Genomic DNA, 23,431 nt, shown 5'->3' with positions numbered 1-23,431 from the left:
GTTAAGCAGTGTGTAAGCTTAGGGACTGATGACCTTAGCACTTAAGTCCCTTAAGATTTCACACACATTTGAACATTTTTGAACATTCCATTCAGGTGCTCTTCCAGCTCCTTTGCTGTCTCTGACAGAATTACAATGTCGTCGGCGAACCTCAAAGTTTTTATTTCTTCTCCATGGATTTTAATTACTACTCCGAATTATTCTTTTGTTTCCTTTAATGATTGCTCAATATACAGATTGAATAACATCGGGGATAGTCTACAACTGTCTCACTCCCTCCCCAACCACTGCTTCCCTTTCATGCCCCTCGACTCTTATAACAGCCATCTGGTTTCTGTACAAATTGTAAATAGCCTTTCGCTCCCTGTATTTTACCCCTGTCACCTTCAGAATTTGAAAGAGAGTATTCCAGTCAACATTGTCAAAAGCTTTCTCTAAGTCTACAAGTGCTAGAAACGTAGGTTTGTCATTCCTTAATCTATTTTCTAAGATAAGTACAATAGAGTTATCCCTCTGTAATTTTAACATGGTAATGTATTATTTTGTTTATACACTGCGATTCAATTATGCTTTACACCTCAGATATTTGCTGAATTGTTTAAAATATCCTTATCCTGTTTTCACTCAAATTAAATGTATAAAATGACGCATAGTTTCTATCCATAGCCATAAGGGCCAGCCAAATGAAAACGAGGGAGACGAAAAAAGTAACTAACTTTTTAGTATATCAGAACTAATCCTCATAGCTGTTAAGACGTTTATCCCATTGTGGGACAAGACGGTCGCTACCTTCATAGAAAAAAACATTTTTGCAGTTGTCTACAGAACCATAGTTGCATCCAGACGTGCACGTCTCCGTCCGAAGCGTATGTACTGCCACGAATGTCTTTCCTCAGGGCTCCAAAAATAGGGAAACAGCATCGAGATAGACCAGTAAAGTACGGAGGATGTGTAACGGCTTCTCAGCGAAACATACGCACCGTTATAGAAGCACCCGCCAGCAAAATGCCCGTCTACATGTTATCAAGGTTGTTTCAACTACGCTGCGTAAGTTTCTCTGAGAAGCCGATACACATCCTCCTTACTGTCCTGGTCTTGCTCGATGGTGTTTCCGTATTTTTGGAGCCCTGAAGAAAGACATTCGTGGCCATGCCTTTGCTTCGGACGGAGATGTGCACGCCTGGAAACAACTATGTTTCTGTAGGCAACTGTAAACATTTTTTTCTATGAAGGAATGAACCGTCTTGTCCCACAGTGGGATAAACGTATTAACAGCTATAAGAATTAGTTCTGAAATAACAAAAAATTACTTACTTTTTCCCTCTCCCTCGTTTTCATTCGTCTACTCCTTTTAACGGGTGTCCATGCCCAGAGGTACAAAAAACATTTGTTTATAGTTCAGCACCTATAAAGATAGATAAGTTTATTTGCCCAACATCGTACACAGGAGCTCAAATTATTTTATGCGTCTTGGTACAGTTAAGTGTGGCCACCTTTTGTAGCTCGACAGATATCGAAACGGTTTTCCACTTCTCGCCAGATGTTCATAAGCGTAATAGGTGCTATGGCCTCTACTGCGGCGTAGGTCCGTTGTCAAATCGAACTGATCTCGAACTTTTGTTCTGTAAATAATGTTCTTGATAAAAACCCATGCACTGAAATTCAGTGGGAGACCCACACCCATCCCTTCTTACTCTCAAACGCTGAGGAAAAGTTTCAGGTAGGAATATCGTAATATCCCCATGACAGTGGGGTGTGGCACTATCCTGGGCCAGCCGCGGTGGTCTAGCGGTTCTAGGCGCTCAGTCCGGAACCGCGCGACTGCTACGGTCGCAGGTTCGAATCCTGTCTCGGGCATGGATGTGTGTGATGTCCTTAGGTTAGTTAGGTTTAAGTAGTTCTAAGTTCTAGGGGACTGGTGACCACAGATGTTAAGTCCCATAGTGGTCAGAGCCATTTGAACCATTTGAACCACAATCCTGTTGGAAAATGACGTCGTCAGACATCTGTGGAACTGCATGGTTCACCGACATTCGATATAGTTGTGCCCTGTCACTGTAGACTCCGTTTAATGGACCAACCACACCATGTTTATGTAATCACAACCACACATTAACTTTTGGTGTGTCCTTTTCGTAATCAGTCACATCTCCTGGATTGTCATTTCGCGATATTCTAAAGTTATATCGGTTAACTCTGCCACACACGTGGAAGATAGCCATCACTGAACAACAATGCACTAAGGTAGTCTTTGTTTTCGTCTGTACAATGCAACATTTCAACATGAAAATCACATCGCGTGCGGTGATTCTCAGGTTTAATGTGATGCAAAAGTTGCAGTTAGTAAGCACGCAACCGGAGACGTTTGCGCACAATGTCGTGCACCGTAGAATGGGGGACAGCTGTTTCCCTACTAGCTCCTCTAATGTATTTACCTGGGATTCAAGGGAATGCTTCAAACTTTCCACGGTCTCTTCATTCATCTGCATTTTAGGATGTTTTCCAGCAATTGAAATCAGACTTCCCGTTTCTCGAATACTTCTGTCCCACTGATAAATGGTTTTTCCTGTGGCAGGATCTCCCTTTCATTCTCTTCTTTGGACACCGCTGAACACGTGTAGCTCACACTGAACCTTTCAGTGCTGCCCCGCAATGTTGGCTGTCAGGAGTAGGACTGCCTGCTGCACAGTAAACAATTGTGAGCATGCGCAGTACGACTCAAAACTGTTCATAAAATGGTGAGGACCACACGTTCACGAGTGTCTCAGTGTATTGCTTGTTTACTCAACAACATAAAACGACGAGTTCTTTCATTACAATCATTTGTTTATGTATACGCCTAGCACGAACACCATGTACATTAACAACGGAGATATCAGCATCAACTTCGCTTTTTCTGCTGCTACTATCGGAGTGCTAAAAGAAATGCATTAAACGGCCTTCCACCCTTTTAAATTATGTTGGCAGTTTCAAAGAAATGACAGTATTTAGAAGTTAAGATTTATCCGACCCGCTCATATGGCGTAGTGCGCAGCATACTAGATTGCGAGACAGGGAGCTGAGCCAGCTCCGGATCGAATCCGCGTAGCGGATTAACGACCATGGTCGAGTAGACCGACCAGTTCGAGTACGGTCTACAGGAAGTTTCACACGCTTGTTTAAATAAATGCTGGACTGATAAATTAGGATACCACAGAGAAAAATATTTACATGAATCATTGAAGACAGATAATGCACAGGCCTTCTCTCGCTTAGATTGTATGGCCTCTAGGAAGGGTATCCTGCCCCAGAACAAAATAAAATAAAATTTGCCAGATCTTGAAAAAGCGAACCTCGTACTATAAGAGTTAAACGCTAGGAAAAAAAGGAACAAAGAAGTAAAACTAAGGGCGTAGGATGATCTGTTTTGGACAGGAAACCGATAACTTGCCTCTGTGTAAGTACGTACTGTTACACGAAACTCTCGTGACAGGCTGAAGGGGGGATGCAGCTTGATGCAGTATGCTGATTCTAATCACACTGGGCTTCATCTGATTTGACCGACACACGATGCAGAAACTGAGAAGCCAAAGACATGGAATGTGATGATGATTCACCAGTTATCGGCGGCAAGATTTCTGCTCTTGTTTCTACCAGAACCTAGAAAGAAAGGGGCAAGCAAAATGTTGGTTGATTTGTAATACAGGGGCCGACCGTGGTGGTCGAGCGGTTCTAGGCGCTACAGTCTGGAACCGCGCGACGACTACGGTTGCAGGTTCGAATCCTGCCTCGAGCATGGGTACGTGTGATATCCTTAGGTTAGTTAGGTTGAAGTAGTGGCTCAAACGGTTCAAACGGCTCTGAGCACTAAGGGACTTAATTGCTGAGGTCATCAGTCCCCTAGAACTTAGAACTACTTAAATCTAACTAACCTAAGGACAACACACACATCCATGCCCGAGGCAGGTTTCTAACCTGCGACCGTAGGGGTCGCGCGGTTCCAGACTGTAGCACCTAGAACCGCTCGGCCACTACGGCCGGCCGTTTAAGTAGTTCCAAGTTCTAAAGGACTGATGACCTCAGATGTTAAGTCCCATAGTGCTCAGAGCCATTTGAACCATTTTGTAACACAGGGAATCGAACCATAAAGATTGTTCAGTAATATCACCAAACAGCAATAAGAAGAACGCATGCAGAAGTTTTTAAGTTTTTGAGGGGAGTTATTCAAGGAACAGTAAAACTATTTGTACGAAAAAAGTTTTTGTAATAGCTTGAAAGGTGGCTCTCATAGTGATTTCGTTATTTATTTATTTATTTATTTAACTGCATCTTATTCAAAACATTAATAATTAGTGACTTTTTCGTGCGGCTTAAGTGCTTCAGATTCACTTGTGTCGCTCTGGATATCAGAACTACGCGGAGCTACGTTTTCTCGTCACGGTCCACCGCGCATTCGTGAGGACGACGGTTCAGTCCCGCGTCCGGCTATCCTGATTTACGTTTTCCGGGATGGTTCCTTTGAAAGGGCACGGCCGACTTCCTTCTTCGCCCTTCCCCAATCCGATGAGACCGATGACCTCGCTGTCTGGTCTCCTCCCCCAACCAACCCAACCAAACCCCTCAACCGCGCTAGGCAGGAAGTGCTATACAAACCACTGTCGCATTCGGTTCTTCATGCGACAAAAAAGAGTAACTTCAACAGTTCTCAAAAAGTACTTCCAGTGCGTGCTAGCAGCTAAAATTTACCTGGTGTATTTCTTTGGTTGTATTCTTCCTGCATAAAAAAAATTCAGTGTGGGTTTCGATATGTAGGATTCGACCATTCACTTTTAAATGTCCACTGCCATAGAGTAATTATCAGTAATAAATTATACACATAAACTTCCCTCGTGAATCAGTGTCTTAGTGAAAACCTCGTCAAAATCCCTACGGTAGCACCCTCACATACAGACAGAAAAGCATGGCGGGGAAATTAAATTTATAATATGTACAGATTGCCGCAAAACGAACTAACGTACTAAAGCTGGAATGTCCGTTAGCTTGAAATTGTATTTCACTATAGCTGAACTGGATCGACAGATGAATGGATGATTAAGTTCTATTCATTTCCGTCTTCATACAGGGGAAAGCCCAATGAAGCTTACTGTACTATATGTTGCATGAAACGCCAGATCGGAATTAGCGTAACAGAATTAATCCAGGCTCTAGCGTATAAACACGTAATGTTCGCAGTTTTCCTGAGCGCGTAGCATAGTGTAATATTGAATGTAAACTCTGGTTATTCAAACTCGCTGCCTGCAGGGCTCTTGCACAACGTACCGTGCCGGTAATGACAGCACGTTTTCGCAACACAAAACAATATAGAACAGCACGGCCGCGCATGCGGTAAAACGTACTGGTGATTGTCACTGGTTCATTTTCGTTATTAAAATGGTATCGATACATCCATCCACACCGTTTCACAAAGAAACTCCCAATACTATCTATCACGCTCCCTACTCAACACACGAGTTTTTGCGGAGGAGAGCAAGTACCAACTCGAAACAATTAACGAAGCTGATCCCTATTATTAATGGATTTTCATACGCAATCCGAAAAGTATGACAAAATGATTGGGAAAATGTGTAAAATAGCGACACGGAATGTTAGAAGAATGAGCACGAAACAACAATAAGTAGCAATAGAATTGAACACTGCAGAAAGTGATATGGCGGTAATATCGGAACAAAGAAGAAACTACAAGGCTCCAAAAAACTTGATGGTTATATTATGATATAGAGTGCAGTAAGTATAAATGAACGGGTAAGACTTGGAGTAGCAGTTATGATCAAAAGTACCCACAGAAAATGGTTGCAGTCATATATCTCCATAAATGAAAGATTGATAAACTTAAGGTTAAAGATATTGGGGAAGCTGGTGAGCGTAATTGGCGGGTATGCTCGAGAGGAGGCAAAGAGGAAAGAAACGCTTGCAACCTGCGAATGCATGTAGATGACGATTAATAGAGTACCTATTGTAGAACATTTAATAATGCGAGGGAACGTAAACCTATCATTAAAGGAACAGTGGGACCACATGGAGAACATACTGAAAACTGTAATGGAGACAGTTAAGAGATTTTTCTGCCTTCAACCAATTAAGGATAACAAATAGTTTTTCCTCATAAAGGTATTTATAAATTTAAATGGTCTGCTAGGGGTACTAGATCTATAATAGACTATGTTATTGCAAATGAGAGCGCAATCACACACCAGCTTACAGAGTATATGATGTTAGTACTGACCATTTTCTGGTAATATCAATACTAAGAATCCCACTGTATAACAATAAAAGCACAACAAAACGCGAGCACTAAAAACATTTGCTACAACATCCAAGTATTTAATCATTATACAGTTTAATCATATAACGTTTGGATGAAGAACTAAAACATGTGCAAGAATAAAGAACATTAATTGAGTGTGGAAAGAAATAATGGGAAAAATACACTAGCTGCTGGTGAAGCCTTATGGAAAAGGATGACACATAAAAACAAAAGGAGACCTCCAATCCGAAACCGAGAACCAGCAGACATCATAAAATGTAAGAAACAGACCAACGTGAAGTATCTACATTCAAAGAAACAAGAATATTTTCTCGAGTATAAGCGACACACAACATGGGAGAATACATACCAACAGTTGAATGGTACTGTTAATAGCTCGCGCCTCAAAAAAGAGTTACAAAAAAGACGGTACAAACATTTCATAATGTGATGGAAGAACCAGTTCTTATGTATGAGTCACAGAGCTGGATTCTAACAGCCAGACAAAGGAGTAGGACAGAGGTAGCATGGATGGGACTCCCAAGACAACATACTACAAACTATAATGGAGATTGGTTAAGAGATTACTTCACGTTGGCCTGTTTCTTACATTTTATGATGTCTGGCTACAGACTCATCGATCAGATCAAAAATAGTGAAATAAAGAATGAACTGGGTGTCAAAAGCATACATCAGAAAATAGAAGAGTAGAGAAAGAAATGGCTTGAACACATTCAAAGAATGTCAGAAGAAGGAATACTTAAAGTGATATATAAACATACACCTCAAGGGAAAAGGAATGTTGGGCGTCGTTAAGCAGAGATGGAAAGATGACCTGCAATCACCTTGGAACTGGAACAGGTAAGGATGCATAAATCAAAGCTGGGTATGATGATAATGAGAATAACAACTCTGATCGTTATCGTCTGCTTGCCATAATAAATTCTTTTAACTGGGAATAAAACGCAGACGAACCGGTAACTGTTCTCGAAAACATCACATTAGTAATTTCAGTTTCTTATTGTCTTCCGATTACGCTCATCAATGAACAGAAACTGGAATCTTGTTGATTTCATGAAGCAATTTGGTAATGTGTTGTCAATGTTTCTTTGATATTATCTGACAGTATGTGAATGACATAAAATGCTCGTTATATTTTTAAATTTATGTGCCGGTGAATTGGAACGTAATTGAATTTTTCAAATATACGAGTCAGTATGACGTCTTTCCACGTAGCTTTGTCCATCAAAAAACAGGAACGAACAAAGCTGAAACCACAGGCAGACAACCGACTCATGCCGCGCGGCATCTTTTAATCGACATCCCCGTAAAATATTTGGGTATTGCACTGCAGGGTCTGCCGCAGTATCAAACTTCGAAAACTTTGCCGGTACAGAGTGGGAAATTATAAAGTTGTCAGTACCTGAGGTCTTATTAGGCTCCATGGCAAATGTAATGGGTTTACAGAGGTGTAAGTTCATAGTTGTTCAAAGCTTATGAGATCCTCGGAAGTACATACCCTAAAGAGATTGAACTACAGAAATTTTAAAATGTCAGTGACTACACGTGGCTTATATCTATTTATTTCTACATTGGAAAGCAATGAAGTTTTCTTTATAGTCCTTGATACTCGCAAAAGATACAGAGAAGTAGATAAGGCTGTAATTACATGTAAGTGTAAAATTTTTCCGTTCTGGGAAATATTTTATAACCTATCGTTCCAAAATAAATTCCCAAAGACAAATTATATTTTTGCTATACGCCAGTGTACATTTCGAACATGTTAATCGTCTGCGCTTCAGTTTGCCATGTTAGTGGTTAATAAAAGCCGTTGCATTACGGATGCTGAGAGAGTTTGTCATTTAATATTTGCTATTACATCCACATTCAAATTTCTAAGACCCCCTCCACGACTACCCACAGTACAACATCCTCCACGCCAAATGTGTTAGAATTATATTTACATCTCTGACGTAAAAGAAAAATGCATGCACACACATGCGCAAACAAACACAAAAACCGCACACATACGCACAGTTACAGAGAGAGAGAGAAAGCAGAAGTGAACAATCATTAGATCTGCATCATTTACTTCGTCAGGTTGGCGACACTGCCTTAATCAAATAAGGAAAGAGACACCGAGTGAAGACACAGTAACGAGAGAAATCACATTGTCCTAAGAAAAATCTGCAGTTAATGTTAGACCAGTAGTGGGTTCCGCAGCAGCTAGCTTAAAAAATATGAGAACTACAAAAAAAAAGATCGCGATGTGAAAATGTGTCGATGTTTTATAGCGAAGTGACAGCGCGAAATCTAACCTATGGCAGGATGAGTGTAAATACAGGTTGCGGCTGAGAAAAGGGAACGAATAACTCCCGGTAGTAATTCATTAATGTCATTTTATGGCGAGAACAATTTGATCTCTGAGTATTGCATGTAAAACCAAACCTGTTTTATTCCCGATTAAATTAACTGAAAATGTCTAAATATAAAAGCTGAAAAGCATCTGGAACATAAATAGATTGCAGCAAGAAAAAGGCGTCTCCGTCTATGAAATGGAGAGTAGGTAATTTACCAATTAACTTTATTTTCTCCGGACAACAGTCAGAAAAAATATTTTTAAATGCAGAATCCATTTTCGACATCCAGTGGTCATTATCAGACTGTTTAAAGCAGTAGTCGTCAAACTGTGCGCCCGAATCAAGACGAATTCTTGCGGCCTGCGGTTCTAAGCCGCATTTCGTAATAGTGTTCATCTGGCAATTAACAGCCGAATCCAAAAACATAAAGAGCTTCTTAAGAGTATAGTTTTCCTGTGCAGTAAAAAACAGAAATACTTAAGAGAGAAACTAATATTTTAAGACTTTCTCAATTTCACCTGGCGTTGGTGAATTCGGGATAGAGGGGTAAGTAGCGCTTTTCACAACATTTAGAAAATATTTCTGATCGTGTAAAATCACTTTTGTTAATCAGTTAATAAACGGCTGACAAATACAACACGAGAACACTTCGTCAGGAAATTACAGTGTCACAATTTTTGGGTTGCTGAGAGTGGCAGAAATCTGAAGCACAGAACAGGCTGCGCGAAATGGTCGGAATGATCCTGACGTTCAGCGGTCCGACCTGGCCAGATTGCCGCGTCCTTTACTATAGCTACCGCTTCTAGTGACCTCGATGAGGACGGGACGTTAAACCCAATCTTCCGTCTAGTCTACTGTGGGCTCGCAACATACCGATTTACGTATGCCATCAGTTAATAGTAAGATCGGTACATATGCGAGTTGCCGCCACACAGTGTCAGTACTGGCTCTTTGACGACCACTCGGCTGAAGACACTTGATGAAAATCTGTGTCAGCAACGCAACAGAATCTTTACTCATCGCCTGCAGCTCGTACATTTAGAGTTGGACCAAGCAGAGATCGCATATCACACCACCTGCCCATATCTAACAGTCGCAAAGCCATCAACGCAACCATATCTGTTTCTGAACTTGTCGCACAGTAGTAGGTATTCTTTCTAGGTTTATTTTAGTAGGTGTTCTTTCTAGGTTTATTGTAGCAGGTGTTCTTTCTAGATTGTCCACCCTTCCTTCGATCCTAGTCCAAACAAATGAACGCTCAGCAATCTGACATCGTCCACACTGCACTGGGTGTTGTAATGCCTTTGGTTATGGGCTCTCCTTACGTATCAATCATTACGAAATTATTGCAGCGAAAATGATACAGTGACGCATTCTAAATCATGTAAAGTCTTCAGTGTTTTTGCTAATTATCGTGATAAATTTTTGTTCTACGTAGTTCTGTTTTCAAATCTCATTGGACAGTCCCTCTCCCTCTTCTTTCAATCGTAACCACGTGATCTTGCCCTCGTATTCCGGAGTGAAACAGACGAGAGGAAAATCGTTGAAAAGAGGCTATAAGAATGTGGAACTTAGTTTTTTCGAGAAATATTTCTAAAAGAATAGTCGATGGCTACCGATCCGGCAGACAGCAGAAATAATATTGAAATTTGGTGGATTTTCTGCGTCGAATGTTTTGTGTGAACAGGAATGTGTTGTTCCAAGATACATACGTGCCATTTTGGTACCTTCAAAAAAACTGATCATTGCGGCAGTTTGAACTATAGTCCTCGAACTCGAATACTGAAAGAGATGAGAGACTGCAAGACGACTTTGTGGCTTCAGTATTTGCTTATACGGCGAAATCTGTACAATACGCCTTTAAAATTTACACATACTTCACGCTCGAAAAATAGCCTATTTTAGTGCAACATTTTTGCCACCCGTATCATCGTTTACCTTATGCTTTCGGCCTGCGCCCATTCGAAACTTTATTCCGGCGTTTTATTGTTTATTAATTAATAATTTTTTAAGAAGTGACATTTAAGTATTTATTGTTTGTTCGCTATTTATGGTTCGGTACGATTCACATATAGACAATTTTTTTTATTTCTATATTTGTTAATTTTTTCTAATATGGATCAGGTTTGGACCTTCAGGTTTTTATATTCTATATATTCTCAATTTTTAATTGTACTTGCGCTTCATTTAAGTATATCTGAGATACTATTAGGAGGATAATTATTACGATCAACATAAATAATAATACTGAATAATAATAATAACAATAGCAGCATTAAGTCATCAAAACCAAAGACAACACAGAAAATGGTAAAATTCTGCAGAAATTTTTACGAAGTCTCAGACGGTGTTCAGGAAAGATAGATTAGGCAGAATTGGTGGTGGAGTGTTTGTGTCTGTCAGTAGTGGTTTATCTTGTAGTGATGTCGAAGTAGATACTCCGAGCGAATTGGTATGGGTGGAGGTTATACTTAACAGCCGAACTAAGTTAATAATTGGCTCCTTCTACCGACCCCCAGACTCCGATGATAGGGTTGCTGAACAGTTCAGAGAAAATTTGAGTCTCGTAACAATTAAATACCCCACTCATACGGTTATAGTTGATGGGGACTTCAACCTTCCCTCGATATGTTGACAAAAATACTTGTTCAAAACCGGTGGTAGGCAGAAAATATCTTCCGAGATTGTCCTAAATGCTTTCTCCGAAAATTATTTCGAGCAGTTAGTCCAGGAACCCACGCGAATTGTAAATGGTTGCGAAAACGCACTTGACCTCTTAGCCACTAACAATCCAGAGCTGATAGAGAGCATCATGACTGATACAGGGATTAGTGATCACAAGGTCGTTGTAGCTAGGCTCAATACCGTTTCTTCCAAATCCACCAGAAACAAACGCAAAATAATTTTATTTAAAAAGCGGATAGAGTGTCACTAGAAGCCTTCCTAAGAGACAATTTCCATTCCTTCCGAACTGACTATGCAAATGTAGACGAGATGTGGCTCAAATTCAAAGATATAGTAGCAACAGCAATTGAGAGATTCATACCTCATAAATTGGTAAGAGATGGAACTGATCCTCCGTGGTACACAAAACAAGTCCGAACGCTGTTACAGAGGCAACGGAAAAAGCATGCGAAGTTCAGAAGAACGCGAAATCCCGAAGATTGGCTAAAATTGACAGACGCGCGAAATTTGGCACGGGCGTCAATGGGAGATGCCTTTAATAGGTTCCACAAGGAAACATTGTCTCGAAATTTGGTAGAAAATTCGAAGAAATTCTGGTCGTATGTAAAGTACACAAGCGGCAAGACGCAGTCAATACCTTCGCTGCGCAGTGCCGATGGTACTGTTACCGACGACTGTGCCGCTAAAGCGGAGTTATTGAACGCAGTTCACCGAAATTCCTTCACCAGGGAAGACGAATGGAATATTCCAGAATTTGAAACACGAACAGCTGCTACCATGAGTTTCTTAGAAGTAGATACCTTAGGGGTTGCGAAGCAACTCAAATCGCTTGATACGGGCAAGTCTTCAGGTCCAGATTGTATACCGATTAGGTTCCTTTCAGATTACGCAGATACAATAGCTCCCTACTTAGCAATCATATACAACCGCTCGCTCACCGATAGATCTGTACCTACAGATTGGAAAATTGCGCAGGTCGCACCAGTGTTTAACAAGGGTAGTAGCAGTAATCCATCGCACTACAGACCTATATCATTGACGTCGGTTTGCGGTAGGGTTTTGGAACATATACTGTATTCAAACATTATGAATCACCTCGAAGGGAACGATCTATTGATACGTAATCAGCATGGTTTCAGAAAACATCGTTCTTGTGCAACGTAGCTAGCTCTTTATTCGCACGAAGTAGTGGCCGCTATCGACAGGGGATCTCAGGTTGATTCCGTATTTCTAGATTTCCGGAAAGCTTTCGACACCGTTCCTTCTAATGAAGCTGCGGACCTATGGGGTATCGTCTCAGCTGTGCGACTGGATTCGTGATTTCCTGTCAGGAAGGTCGCAGTTCGTAGTAATAGACGGCAAATTATCGAGTAAAACTGAAGTGATATCAGGTGTTCCCCAGGGAAGCGTCCTGGGACCTCTACTGTTCCTGATCTATATAAATGACCTGGGTGACAATCTGAGCAGTTCTCTTAGGTTGTTCGCAGATGATGCTGTAATTTACCGTCTAGTAAGATCATCCGAAGACCAGTATCAGTTGCAAAGCGATTTAGAAAAGATTGCTGTATGGTGTGGCAGGTGGCAGTTGACGCTAAATAACAAAAAGCGTGAGGTGGTCCACATGAGTTCCAAAAGAAATCCATTGGAATTCGATTACTCGATAAATAGTACAATTCTCAAGGCTGTCAATTCAACTAAGTACCTGGGTGTTAAAATTACGAACAACTTCAGTTGGAAAGACCACATAGATAATATTGTGGGGAAGGCGAGCCAAAGGTTGCGTTTCATTGGCAGGACACTTAGAAGATGCAACAAGTCCACTAAAGAGACAGCTTACACTACACACGTTCGCCCTCTGTTAAAATATTGCTGCGCGGTGTGGGATCCTTACCAGGTGGGATTGACGGAGGACATCGAAAGGGTGCAGAAAAGGGCAGCTCGTTTTGTATTATCACGTAATAGGGGAGAGAGTGTGGCAGATATGATACGCGAGTTGGGATGGAAGTCATTAAAGCAAAGACATTTTTCGTCGCGGCGAGATCTATTTACGAAATTTCAGTAACTAACTTTCTCTTCCGAATGCGCAAATATTTTGTTGAGCCCAACCTACATAGGTAGGAATGATCATCAAAATAAAATATGAGAAATCAGAGCTCGAACAGAAAGGTTTAGGTGTTCGTTTTTCCAGCGCGCTGTTCGCGAGTGGAATGGTAGAGAGATAGTATGATTGTGGTTCGATGAACCCTCTGCCAAGCACTTAAATGTGAATTGCAGAGTCGTCATGTAGATGTAGATGTAGATGTTTAACAACATTTGGAAAACAGGAAAGATTCCAGATGTGTGGCAAATAGCATTGATCCACCCGCCACACAAAAAGGGAGAAAAAAAGTCCCCAAAAAATCGTTACTTCTGCCAGTGGCTTACAAAATATTCTGAAAAATTCACCTCATGGGAGCTGAAGAAACTTTCGACAAATAACTGGTAAAATGTCAGCATGGTTTTCGGTAGGGCGTACCCTGCTCGGGAATTTTTTTTTAACATAATTAATAACTCAACACAGAACGTTCACCAGCAAACGTATATTTAATAGTACCATTTACTGATTTCAACAAAGCATTTTTCAGTATATTGAGAAACAATAGACAAAATCAGTAGACAATTGACGTTCAAACAAAATTAGCAAACATAATTCATGAAAGTTTATCATGTACTATATCTAAAGCGAAATTTTTGGGAGACGTATCCAGCAATTTGAAATAAAAATTAATGTTAGACAAGAAGAATAATAACGTTTAACTGCATTTTACAAAAAGTTGTAAGGATCTGCAGTTTGGAAAAATCAAAATACCACAAAATTGAGCCAGTAATTCAGGGAAAGCAATCAGAGGCAGTTAAGGCAATCTGCGTGGCATTTTGCAGTACTTTGCAAAAAATCTGACCGAAGGGGTCACTCAGATACATCTTCTGGAAAAGAATGAGTTGGACATCCTCGTAATTTCAAAAGAAAACATGAAAGACAAATATAGAAAATGCTGCAGAATATATGGAAATACAGTTAGCCAAAATACAGTGAGTTAGTACGTTCAAATAACTTGGAGAAACTATATGAAACTAAAGAGCAGAATGATCCAGAAAAATTAAGTATATTTAGGAGATACTAAATAGAAAGGGCATATGGTTTGACAGAAAGTATCTACAAAACGAAATGTATAACTAAAAGAACTAACTAAAATACTATGCTACAGCAGTAAGGCCAGACTCTTTATATACAAGTGAACGTTTAAAGACGAACTATAACCTGAACGGAATACAGATATTTGAATGACGTATTATTAGAAAAATAATGGGTTCACACAAATTACAGATGGTTGGATAACGATAAGTATCGATGAGGTATACGAAAATTTAGAGGAAACATCAGAATTAATCTTTCTTGGGCACCGCTACCTAATAAATGAGAACACGATAAAGAAACAAATGTTCCTGTTTTCGGGAAAAAGAAATCAACAATGTCAACTATTGCAGAAATAGGGAAAGAAGCAGATAGATACACCACCAGCGAATCGAAAATAAGAGAAAGAAGACTTTTTAAGAGCAACATTCTAAATTTAGAAGGCTCTCAAGTAAGAAGAAACAAGACAGAAGAAAGAAAAGACAACATGGGAATAACTCGAAGGACCATTGAAAAAATACGAAACGACAAAGAAATAACAGTAATTAATTGAGGTTGTTACGTGATTCTAGTGTGTTAATAGAAAGATAAAAAATAGCAGATGTCAAAAATAAGATACTATTAATTAGTTTAGCACTATTGAAGACGTATTTAACAATTTAATACTACCAGAAACGGAAAGAAAAATGGCGGAGGAGAAGTTTGAACTGACAGTGACATAAAGCGTTAAGAAAGATCAGACTGAATAGAGAAATATGAATATGACGGAACATTAGAGGAGGAGGACTTAGGATGCTGCAGTAAGCTGCAGATGAGTGCGTAGAAGACACAGCTATTATGGTATCGTAAGACTTCTTTTTCATTTCGGGTGCCACAACACAATTTTCCACCCTAGCTTTATTACGATCACAGTCATTTTAGTTACTTCAAAGGCGCAACTGATTCCAGTGCCATTTTCAAATGCTTACTCCTGTTACAAATTCAAGGACGGAAATACATGTTACGAGTAATCATTTGAAAATGGAACGTCGCTAAAATCACGTGAGTCTGTGATCGTAACATAGCTAAAGTGCAAAATGGAGCTGTTGTTTACCTGTCGTAGAAGGTGGGCCATTAACTGTCTTTCGAAGTTATCTCCCTGACATTCAGAGGAAGTTTGTTCCGAAGGCAAGTTCCTGATACGGAAAATGATATAATGAACTGGTAGCATAACGTAATGTTGTAGGGAGGAGTTTGCTTTCTTGAGAAAGAGTGGTTCTGATACGCCGTTGAGATAATATAGCTTGAGATGAAAATAAATAGAAGAGTGTGGAATGATTTTAGAACCTTTGCCGTTTTACGGATCGGCGGTTGGGACTGATTCATGCTGCAGCTGCGGCCCAAGCCTCGGAGTGTTCAAATGGCTCTGAGCACTATGCGACTTAACTTCTGAGGTCATTAGTCACCTAGAACTTAGAACTAATTAAACCTAACTAACCTAAGGACATCACACACATCCATGCCCGAGGTAGGATTCGAACCTGCGACCGGAGCGGTCGCTCGGCTCCAGACTGTAACGCCTAGAACCGCAAGGCCACTCCGGCCGGCCCCTCGGAGTGTACCTCTGCTACCCGTGGGAAGGTATAGCGCAGAGTGGACATCTATGCTGACACATACTATCGCTTATTAATCCTTCCCTGCCCCACGGGGCTTAAAATTCCCACCCAGTTTTTATAGTCGTAGAAAAGCATGGAGTAGAATTCATACACTGGCATCCTATCGGGACGTCTGTATAGCTAACGAAGGCTAGTATGTAGAGAGGCGCCCTTACGCCGAAAAAGTGAAGCCTTCCTACGACACATTGGCGAGTCTTGGCGAAGTGTTCGTGCTACAGTTCTGCTCTTCGATCACTTAGAACAGGAATAAAACGTTTGGCTGTTTTGCTGCGATGTACACCCTGCTTGACGAGGGAGAATTGGCGTTAAAAACTAAGTTTTCAACTGCCCGATGATGAGTATTAATCCAAGAAAGTATATTGTCTCAGAGTTCAACGTATTAATGCTAAGAGGGTAGATTTAACAAAGGGCCTTACCGGAGAAACAGACTTCCAAGGCACACGAAGATGATGGATAAGCAACAGCTGATGCTTGTGCTTTGCATAGATAACGCCATCCCCCTTTCGGTACACCTCAGCTCTAGCACGGGGAACATTTCGGCAGCGACAGTACAATACAGTGATCAACCAGAACATTATAACCACCTACCTAATAGCCGGTATGCCCACCTCTGGCACAGATAACAACTGCGACGCGTCTTGGCGTGGAAGCAGTGAGGCCTTAGTAGGTCGCTGGAGGGAGCTGGCACCACATTTGCACAAACAAGTCACCCAATTTCCATACATTCCTGGTAGGGGGTCGATGAACTCTGACTCCACGTTCAATCACATCCCCGCTGTGTTCGATCGGGTTCAGATCTGGCAAGTTGGGGACCAGCACATCAATTTGAATTCTCCATTGTGTTGTTCGAACTACTCTACCACACTCTTGGGGCTTTATCTTGTTGAAAAATGCCACTGACGTCGGGGAACATGATCATCATGCAGGGGTGTACGTCGTCTGCAACCAGTGTACGGTATTCCTTGGCTGTCATAGTGCCTTGCACGAGCCCCACTGGACTTATGGATGCCCAAGTGAATGGTGGTTGGTTGGTTGTTTGGGGGAAGAGACCAAACAGCGAGTCATCGGTCTCATTGGATTAGGGAAGGATGGGGAAGGGAGGCGGCCGTGCCCTTTCAAAGGAACCATCCCAGCATTTGCCTGGACCGATTTAGGGAAATCACGGAAAACCTAAATCAGGATGGCCGGACGCGGGATTGAACCGTCGTCCTCCCGAATGCGAGTCCAGTGTGCTACCACTGCACCACCTCGCTCGGTCCAAGTGAATGTTCCCCAGAGTATAGTGGAGGCAGCACCAGCTCGTCTCCATTCCGCAGTGCAGGCATCAAGGAGCTGCTTCCCTGGTAGACGACGGATTCGCACCCTCCCATCGGCATGATGAAGAAGGTATCGGGATTCACCAGACCGTGGAGCGCTCTACCACTGCGCTGACGTCACGTGCCCGTTTCAGTCGTACTTGCCGATGTCGTGGTGTTAACGTTGGGACATGTTTGGGTCGTCGGCTACAGAGGCCCTTCGTTAGGTGTGTTCGGTGCACAGACTTCAGTCTGATGCCAGTTCCGCCTCCGTTCGCCGCCTGCCCTGTTTGACCATCCTGCCCAGCCTACGACGTCTGTCATCTATAATGAAGAGTGGCTGCCCAACCCCACGACGCCTGGACGTGGTTTCACATTGGTTCCATCGTGGTTGCGCTCTTGCCAAGCCTCCGGGCCATCAAAATCAGCCCGCGATAAGATAGATCTCGCGCCTTCCCAGTCTACATAGAGCCAGAACGGTCACTCATACTACACGCACCGTGCGTTGGTCTAACAAGCAGTCATTCCTCGCCAGATGTCGCTGCTATCGCCTAGATCAGTTTATATCGATTGTAGGTCCGTCGTCAAATGTTTTAGCTGATCAGTGTATCTCTGTTCACAGGGGACAGAAGAAAACGACAGACTGTGTTACTGCTGTGTTGTTCGTTTCGTCTTGAGAGTTTACGGGACCTGCTGACGTGAAATGACGTTACTGTGTTTTGATGTTTATAATATCGTTTGGTATTCTTTTTGTAAATGTAAACTGACATTACTAACGCAACAAGTAAATAACTGGATCACATACGATGGACATGTGCGACAGGAACTTAAAGCAACAAACGTATATTTAATAGTACCATTTACTGATTACAACAAAGCATTTTTTAGTATATTGAGAAACAATAGACAAAAATCAGTAGACAATCTGACGTTCAAACAAAATTAGCAAACATATTTCATGAAAGTTTAACAAATACTATATCTAAAGTGAAATTTATGGGAGAGGTATCCAGCCATTTGAAATAAAAATTAATGTTAAACGAGAAGAATTATAACGTGTAACTGCAATTTACAAAAAGTTGTTAGGATCTGCAATTTGGAAAAAGTGAAAAAAATCACAAAATTGAACCAGTAATTCAGGGAACGTCCAGAAAGAAATCCGGGGGCGTCAGATCCGGTAAACGTGCGGGCCATGGTATGGTGCTTCGACGACCAATCCACCTGTCATGAAATATGCTGTTCAATACCGCTTCAACCGCAAGCGAGCTATGAGCAGAACATCCATCATGTTGGAAGTACGTCGCCATTCTGTCATGCAGTGAAACATCTTGTAATGACATCGGTAGAACATTACGTAGGAAATCAGCATACATTGCACCATTTAGGTTGCCATCGATAAAATGGGGGCCAATTATCCTTCCTCCCGTAATGCTGCACCATACATTAACCCGTCAAGGTCGCTGATATTCCACTTGTCGCAGCCATCATGGATTTTCCGTTGCCCAATAGTGCGTATTATGCCGGTTTACGTTACCGCTGTTGGTGAATGACGCTTCGTCGCTAAATAGAACGCGTGCAAAAAATCTGTCATCGTCTCGTAATTTCTCTTGTGCCCAGTGGAGGAACTGTACACGACGTTCAAAGTCGTCGCCATGCAATTCCTAGTCCATAGAAATATGGTACGGGTGCAGTCGATGTTGATGTTGCATTCTCAACACCGACGTTTTTGAGATTGCCGATTCTCGCGCAATTTGCCTGCTACTGATGTGCGGATTAGACGCGACAGCATCTAAAACACCTACTTGGGCATCATCATTTCTTGCAGTCCGTGGTTGACGTTTCACATGTGGCTGAACACTTTCTGTTTCCTTAAATAACGTAACTATCCGGCGAACGGTCCGGACGCTTGGGTGATGCCGTCCAGGATACCGAGCGTCCTTTGGCATTTTGATCACAATAACCATACATCAACACGATATCGGCCTTTTCCGCAATTTGTAAACGGTCCATTTTAACACGGGTAATGTATGACGAAGCAATTACCGTCCGCACTGGCGGAATGTTACGTGATACCGCGTACTTACACGTTTATGACTATTACAGTGCCATCTACCACAAAGCGAAAAACGTGATCCAACTAAAACATTCATATTCCTTTACATTCTACACGAATATGTATCAAGAAATGGGGGTTCCTATTTTTAAAAAAACGCAGTGGATATCCGTTTGACCTTTGGCAGCGCCATCCAGTTGGCCATCCATGGCACCATCTGGTTTCGCCCTTCAAGCTAGACGAGTTTCGTTATTTGTAGTTTTTTCGTTTGACGCTTATTTCGTGAGATATTTGGTCTGGTCACTACCAATGGACCACCCTGTATAAGAGTATATAAAGTAGAAATTACCACAGACTGCCACAATTTTCTTCATAATAGAGCGCATATTACCTTCCTCATAACGATAGAAACCAGTTTCAAAATCTGAAAATATACTACAGTAAAATGATGTCTGTAAGCCCACTTTCAGCGAGACACAGCGCAACTACTAAATGAGTCTGCTGTGACCTCTGACCTGTTGAGAATGTACTGCAGTCCCGGGTCAGCGGATAAACCATGAAAATCCGCCAATTTACCCCACGAATGAGGAGACGAGGTGTTCATGCTGACTTGAGAGACTTGATCCGACGGGCGAGGCCGCCACGTTAGTGAAAAATAAAGGCCTGAGATCGGCAGCCGAATGAGTCAAAAATATCCTCGGCACTCGACCGTCATTGTGATACTTCGCCGAAATCCGATGGTGTGTGGTGTGTGGCCAGCTATTCGCACATAACTGTAATCGACAGGCCGCGGCCTAAGTTCCGTGTCGAGGAGAATCAAATGATGTAACAACTTGTGCGAAGGAATACATAGGGCAATGTAATGATGTAACAACTTTTTTTTTTTCCTTTATTGAGTTTCGATTCCCCCAGAAGGGGGCGGGCTGGCAGCAGCTTAGTACGCCGCTCTTCAGCCTACAGAATTTGTTTTAAATAGATGAAGATAATAAATAATAAAACCAGGTGATAAAATCGGTGACTTAAATGGTAAAATGGCGGAAAATCGTGGAACTTAAAACATAGAACAAAGAGTTGATGATGCTAGTAAAATACATATGAAGCAGACAGGTAAAAGAATAGACAGACAATTAAGAAATCATGGTGACAGTCTGGTTTCTGTTCGCAAGAGATATAAAATTTACACCCAGCGACAGCATGGTTTCGCAACACTTTCGAAAGACGAACAACACTGAACATTCACTTGAACACTGCACTACAAAATTGGCACAAATATGATATACCACAGCCAAGGGCAGATGGGGGGAGCCTGGACAGATGACGGGGAAAGGAAAGGGGGGGAAGGAGAGGACGAAGTGGCCGTGCGGTTCTAGGCGCTGCAGTCTGGAACCGCAAGGCCGCCACGGTCGCAGGTTCGAGTCCTGCCTCGGGCATGGATGTGTGCGACGTCCTTAGGTTAGTTAGGTTTAACTAGTTCTAAGTTCTAGGGGACTAATGACCTCAGAAGTTGAGTCCCATAGTGCTCAGAGCCATTTTTGAAGGAGAGGAAAAAACGAAGAGGGGGGAGAAGGGAAAGGAGCCGATGGAGGACGAGGACACATAAGAGTGTGGCGGGTGCTGGGCAGACGCGACAGGGAGTGGGGAAAGGCAGAGGAGGGGTATACAAAAGGACTCGGGGGGGAGAGTGGAGGCAGAGAGAGGTTAGGTGGGCAGAAAACAAGATGAACGGGGTGGAAGAGGGAGCCCATGGAAATGGCAGAGGAAAGGGGGGAGGTGAGGATCAGAATTGATGGGAGGGATAAGTCGAGGGACAGAGGCCCTCATCCAGGAGGGGTAGTTGACGGAAGCCACCTTGGGAAAGGAGATGAAGGGTGTAGAGATGGGGAGAGTAGGGGGGACACAACAGTAAAGGCATGGCAGAGGGCGGGGATCGGAGAGGAGAGGAGCAACCCTGGGGTGAGGGGGATCGAGGCGGTGGGAGATGTAGAGTATGCGGACATGTTCGAGGAATAGGAGCAGATGAGGGAAAGGAATCAGGTCATAGAGGATCCACATGGGGGAGGGAGGCGTATACGGAAGGCGAGGCGGAGTGCATGGCGCTCAAGGATCTGGAGGGACTTATAGAATTTGGGGGGGGGGGGGGCGGATATCCAGGCGGGACTGGCATAACAGAGGATGGGACGGATTAAGGATGTGTAGGTGTGGAGGATGGCCGAGGGGGCAACCCCCATGTCTAGCCAGAGAGGAGTTTGAGGAGTTGGACGAGGTTGTGGGCCTTGGATTGGATGGGGCGGAGATGAAGGATCCAGGTGAGATGAAGGTCAATGGTGAGGCCAAGGTAGGTGAGGGTGGGGGATAGGCGGACAGGACGGGAGATGGTAAGGGAGAAATCCAGGAGACGGAACGAGCAAGTGGGACGACCTACGATGATTGCCTGGGTCTTGGAAGGATTGGTTTTCAGGAGCCACTAGTTACAGCGTGCGGCGAAAAGGTCAAGATAATTCTGGATAAGGCGTTGGGATGCGGTGTCATCGGCGATGTAACAACTCTTGCGAAGGAATACATAGGGCAATGTTAAACATGTGACGACGAGAATACGGCTTGTGCCTCGACCTCACGGTGGCGCTGTGGGCAGTTCAAGGTGTCGGTGCTGGACGTGGAGAGCCCCAAGACGTACGACTTCCGCGTGACGTTCACGGAGCTGCAGCTGGTGGCGGAGCGCGCGCACGAGCTGCTGCTCAACGGCAGCCGCGACGCGCTGCTGACGGACGCGCAGCTCAGCTTCCGCACGGCGCCGCTGCCCACCGACGCGGCGCAGGTGCAGTACCGGCTGACGGCAGCGCCGCGCTACGGCGCGCTGCATCTGCAGGGCTCGCCGCCGCACCAGCACCTGCAGCTCGCCGACACCTTCACCCAGCTGGACCTGCGCGCCGGCCGCCTGCGCTACCGCCTGCACCGCAAGGCCTACTCGCACGTGCGCGACGAGATCAGGTAACGGCTCCCTGCCCATCTGTAATCGCTCTCTGATTCTGTTGTTATCGAGTGTATACATGAAGGTCGCAGCAATTTATTCAAGACGGCAAAATTGCAAAATTTCTCTTTTTGATAAAACTGATCATTTTTTATTTATGTCAGGGACTGAGAACTCATGAAGTCAATATCGTCTTTGAATTGATTACTAGTTTCGGCTGAAAATCTAGTAATTTGCAGATATTAAAACATTCTTGATGAGTGTGGATGCCATTACGGCTTCACATATCGTTAAAATCCTTTTCAAAATGACCACATACGAGGGTGGCTCAAATGAGAACCTTAAATTTGTAATAAAAAAATCGAAATTCCGCGCCGTTATCCTGTATGTTGGTAAGCGTGCTACAAACAGCGTGCAGAATGGCATCTAGTTGGCAGCATACTGAAGATGCACACATACCGTCGCAGTATCAGTATAAAGATGACTGCCCCACTTGCGACTTGCACCAGGGAAGAACAGCGTTCTGTTGTTGGTTTTTTGCGTAGTGAAGGTGTGAAACCTATTGAAATTCATGAACGAATGAAGGGTCAGTACGGTGATGCATGTTTGTCACAGCAGCAAGTCTACGAATGGAGTAGGAAGTTCACTTCAGTGGAAGGTGCTCCTCGTCCAGGTCAGGCACAACGAGTTGTGGCTCCACAGAACATTGCAGCAGTTGAAGCCATAGTGAAGGAAAACCGCCGAGTGAGACTGAATGACACTGCAACATTTTTACAGATTAGTCTTGGGACAGCACACCACATTGTGCATGATGTGCTCCAGTTTCATACAGTGTCTGCAAGATGGGTGCCACGGCAGCTGACTCCTGAAATGTGAGAACGACGTGTTGATGCTTGTGAAGAACTACTTCAGCGCTTTGAACGAGAAGGTGATGGCTTCCGTGCAAGAGTCGTTGCTGTT

General features: G+C 43.0%; 1 protein-coding gene across 1 annotated transcript in view; it reads left to right on the top strand.

Moving 5' to 3' along the window:
* LOC124613370 (chondroitin sulfate proteoglycan 4) overlaps window positions 1-23,431 on the top strand; it is a 553,335-nt gene that overhangs the window by 345,340 nt on the left and 184,564 nt on the right. The window contains exon 11 of the mRNA XM_047142070.1: window positions 22,136-22,491. Within this exon, the coding sequence (XP_046998026.1) occupies window positions 22,136-22,491 (356 nt within the window). The remainder of the gene's footprint in view (window positions 1-22,135; window positions 22,492-23,431) is intronic.

This window comes from Schistocerca americana, chromosome 4 (assembly GCF_021461395.2).
Source record: "Schistocerca americana isolate TAMUIC-IGC-003095 chromosome 4, iqSchAmer2.1, whole genome shotgun sequence".
NCBI lineage: Eukaryota > Metazoa > Arthropoda > Insecta > Orthoptera > Acrididae > Schistocerca > Schistocerca americana.
This window is presented reverse-complemented; position numbering and strand designations above follow the sequence as displayed.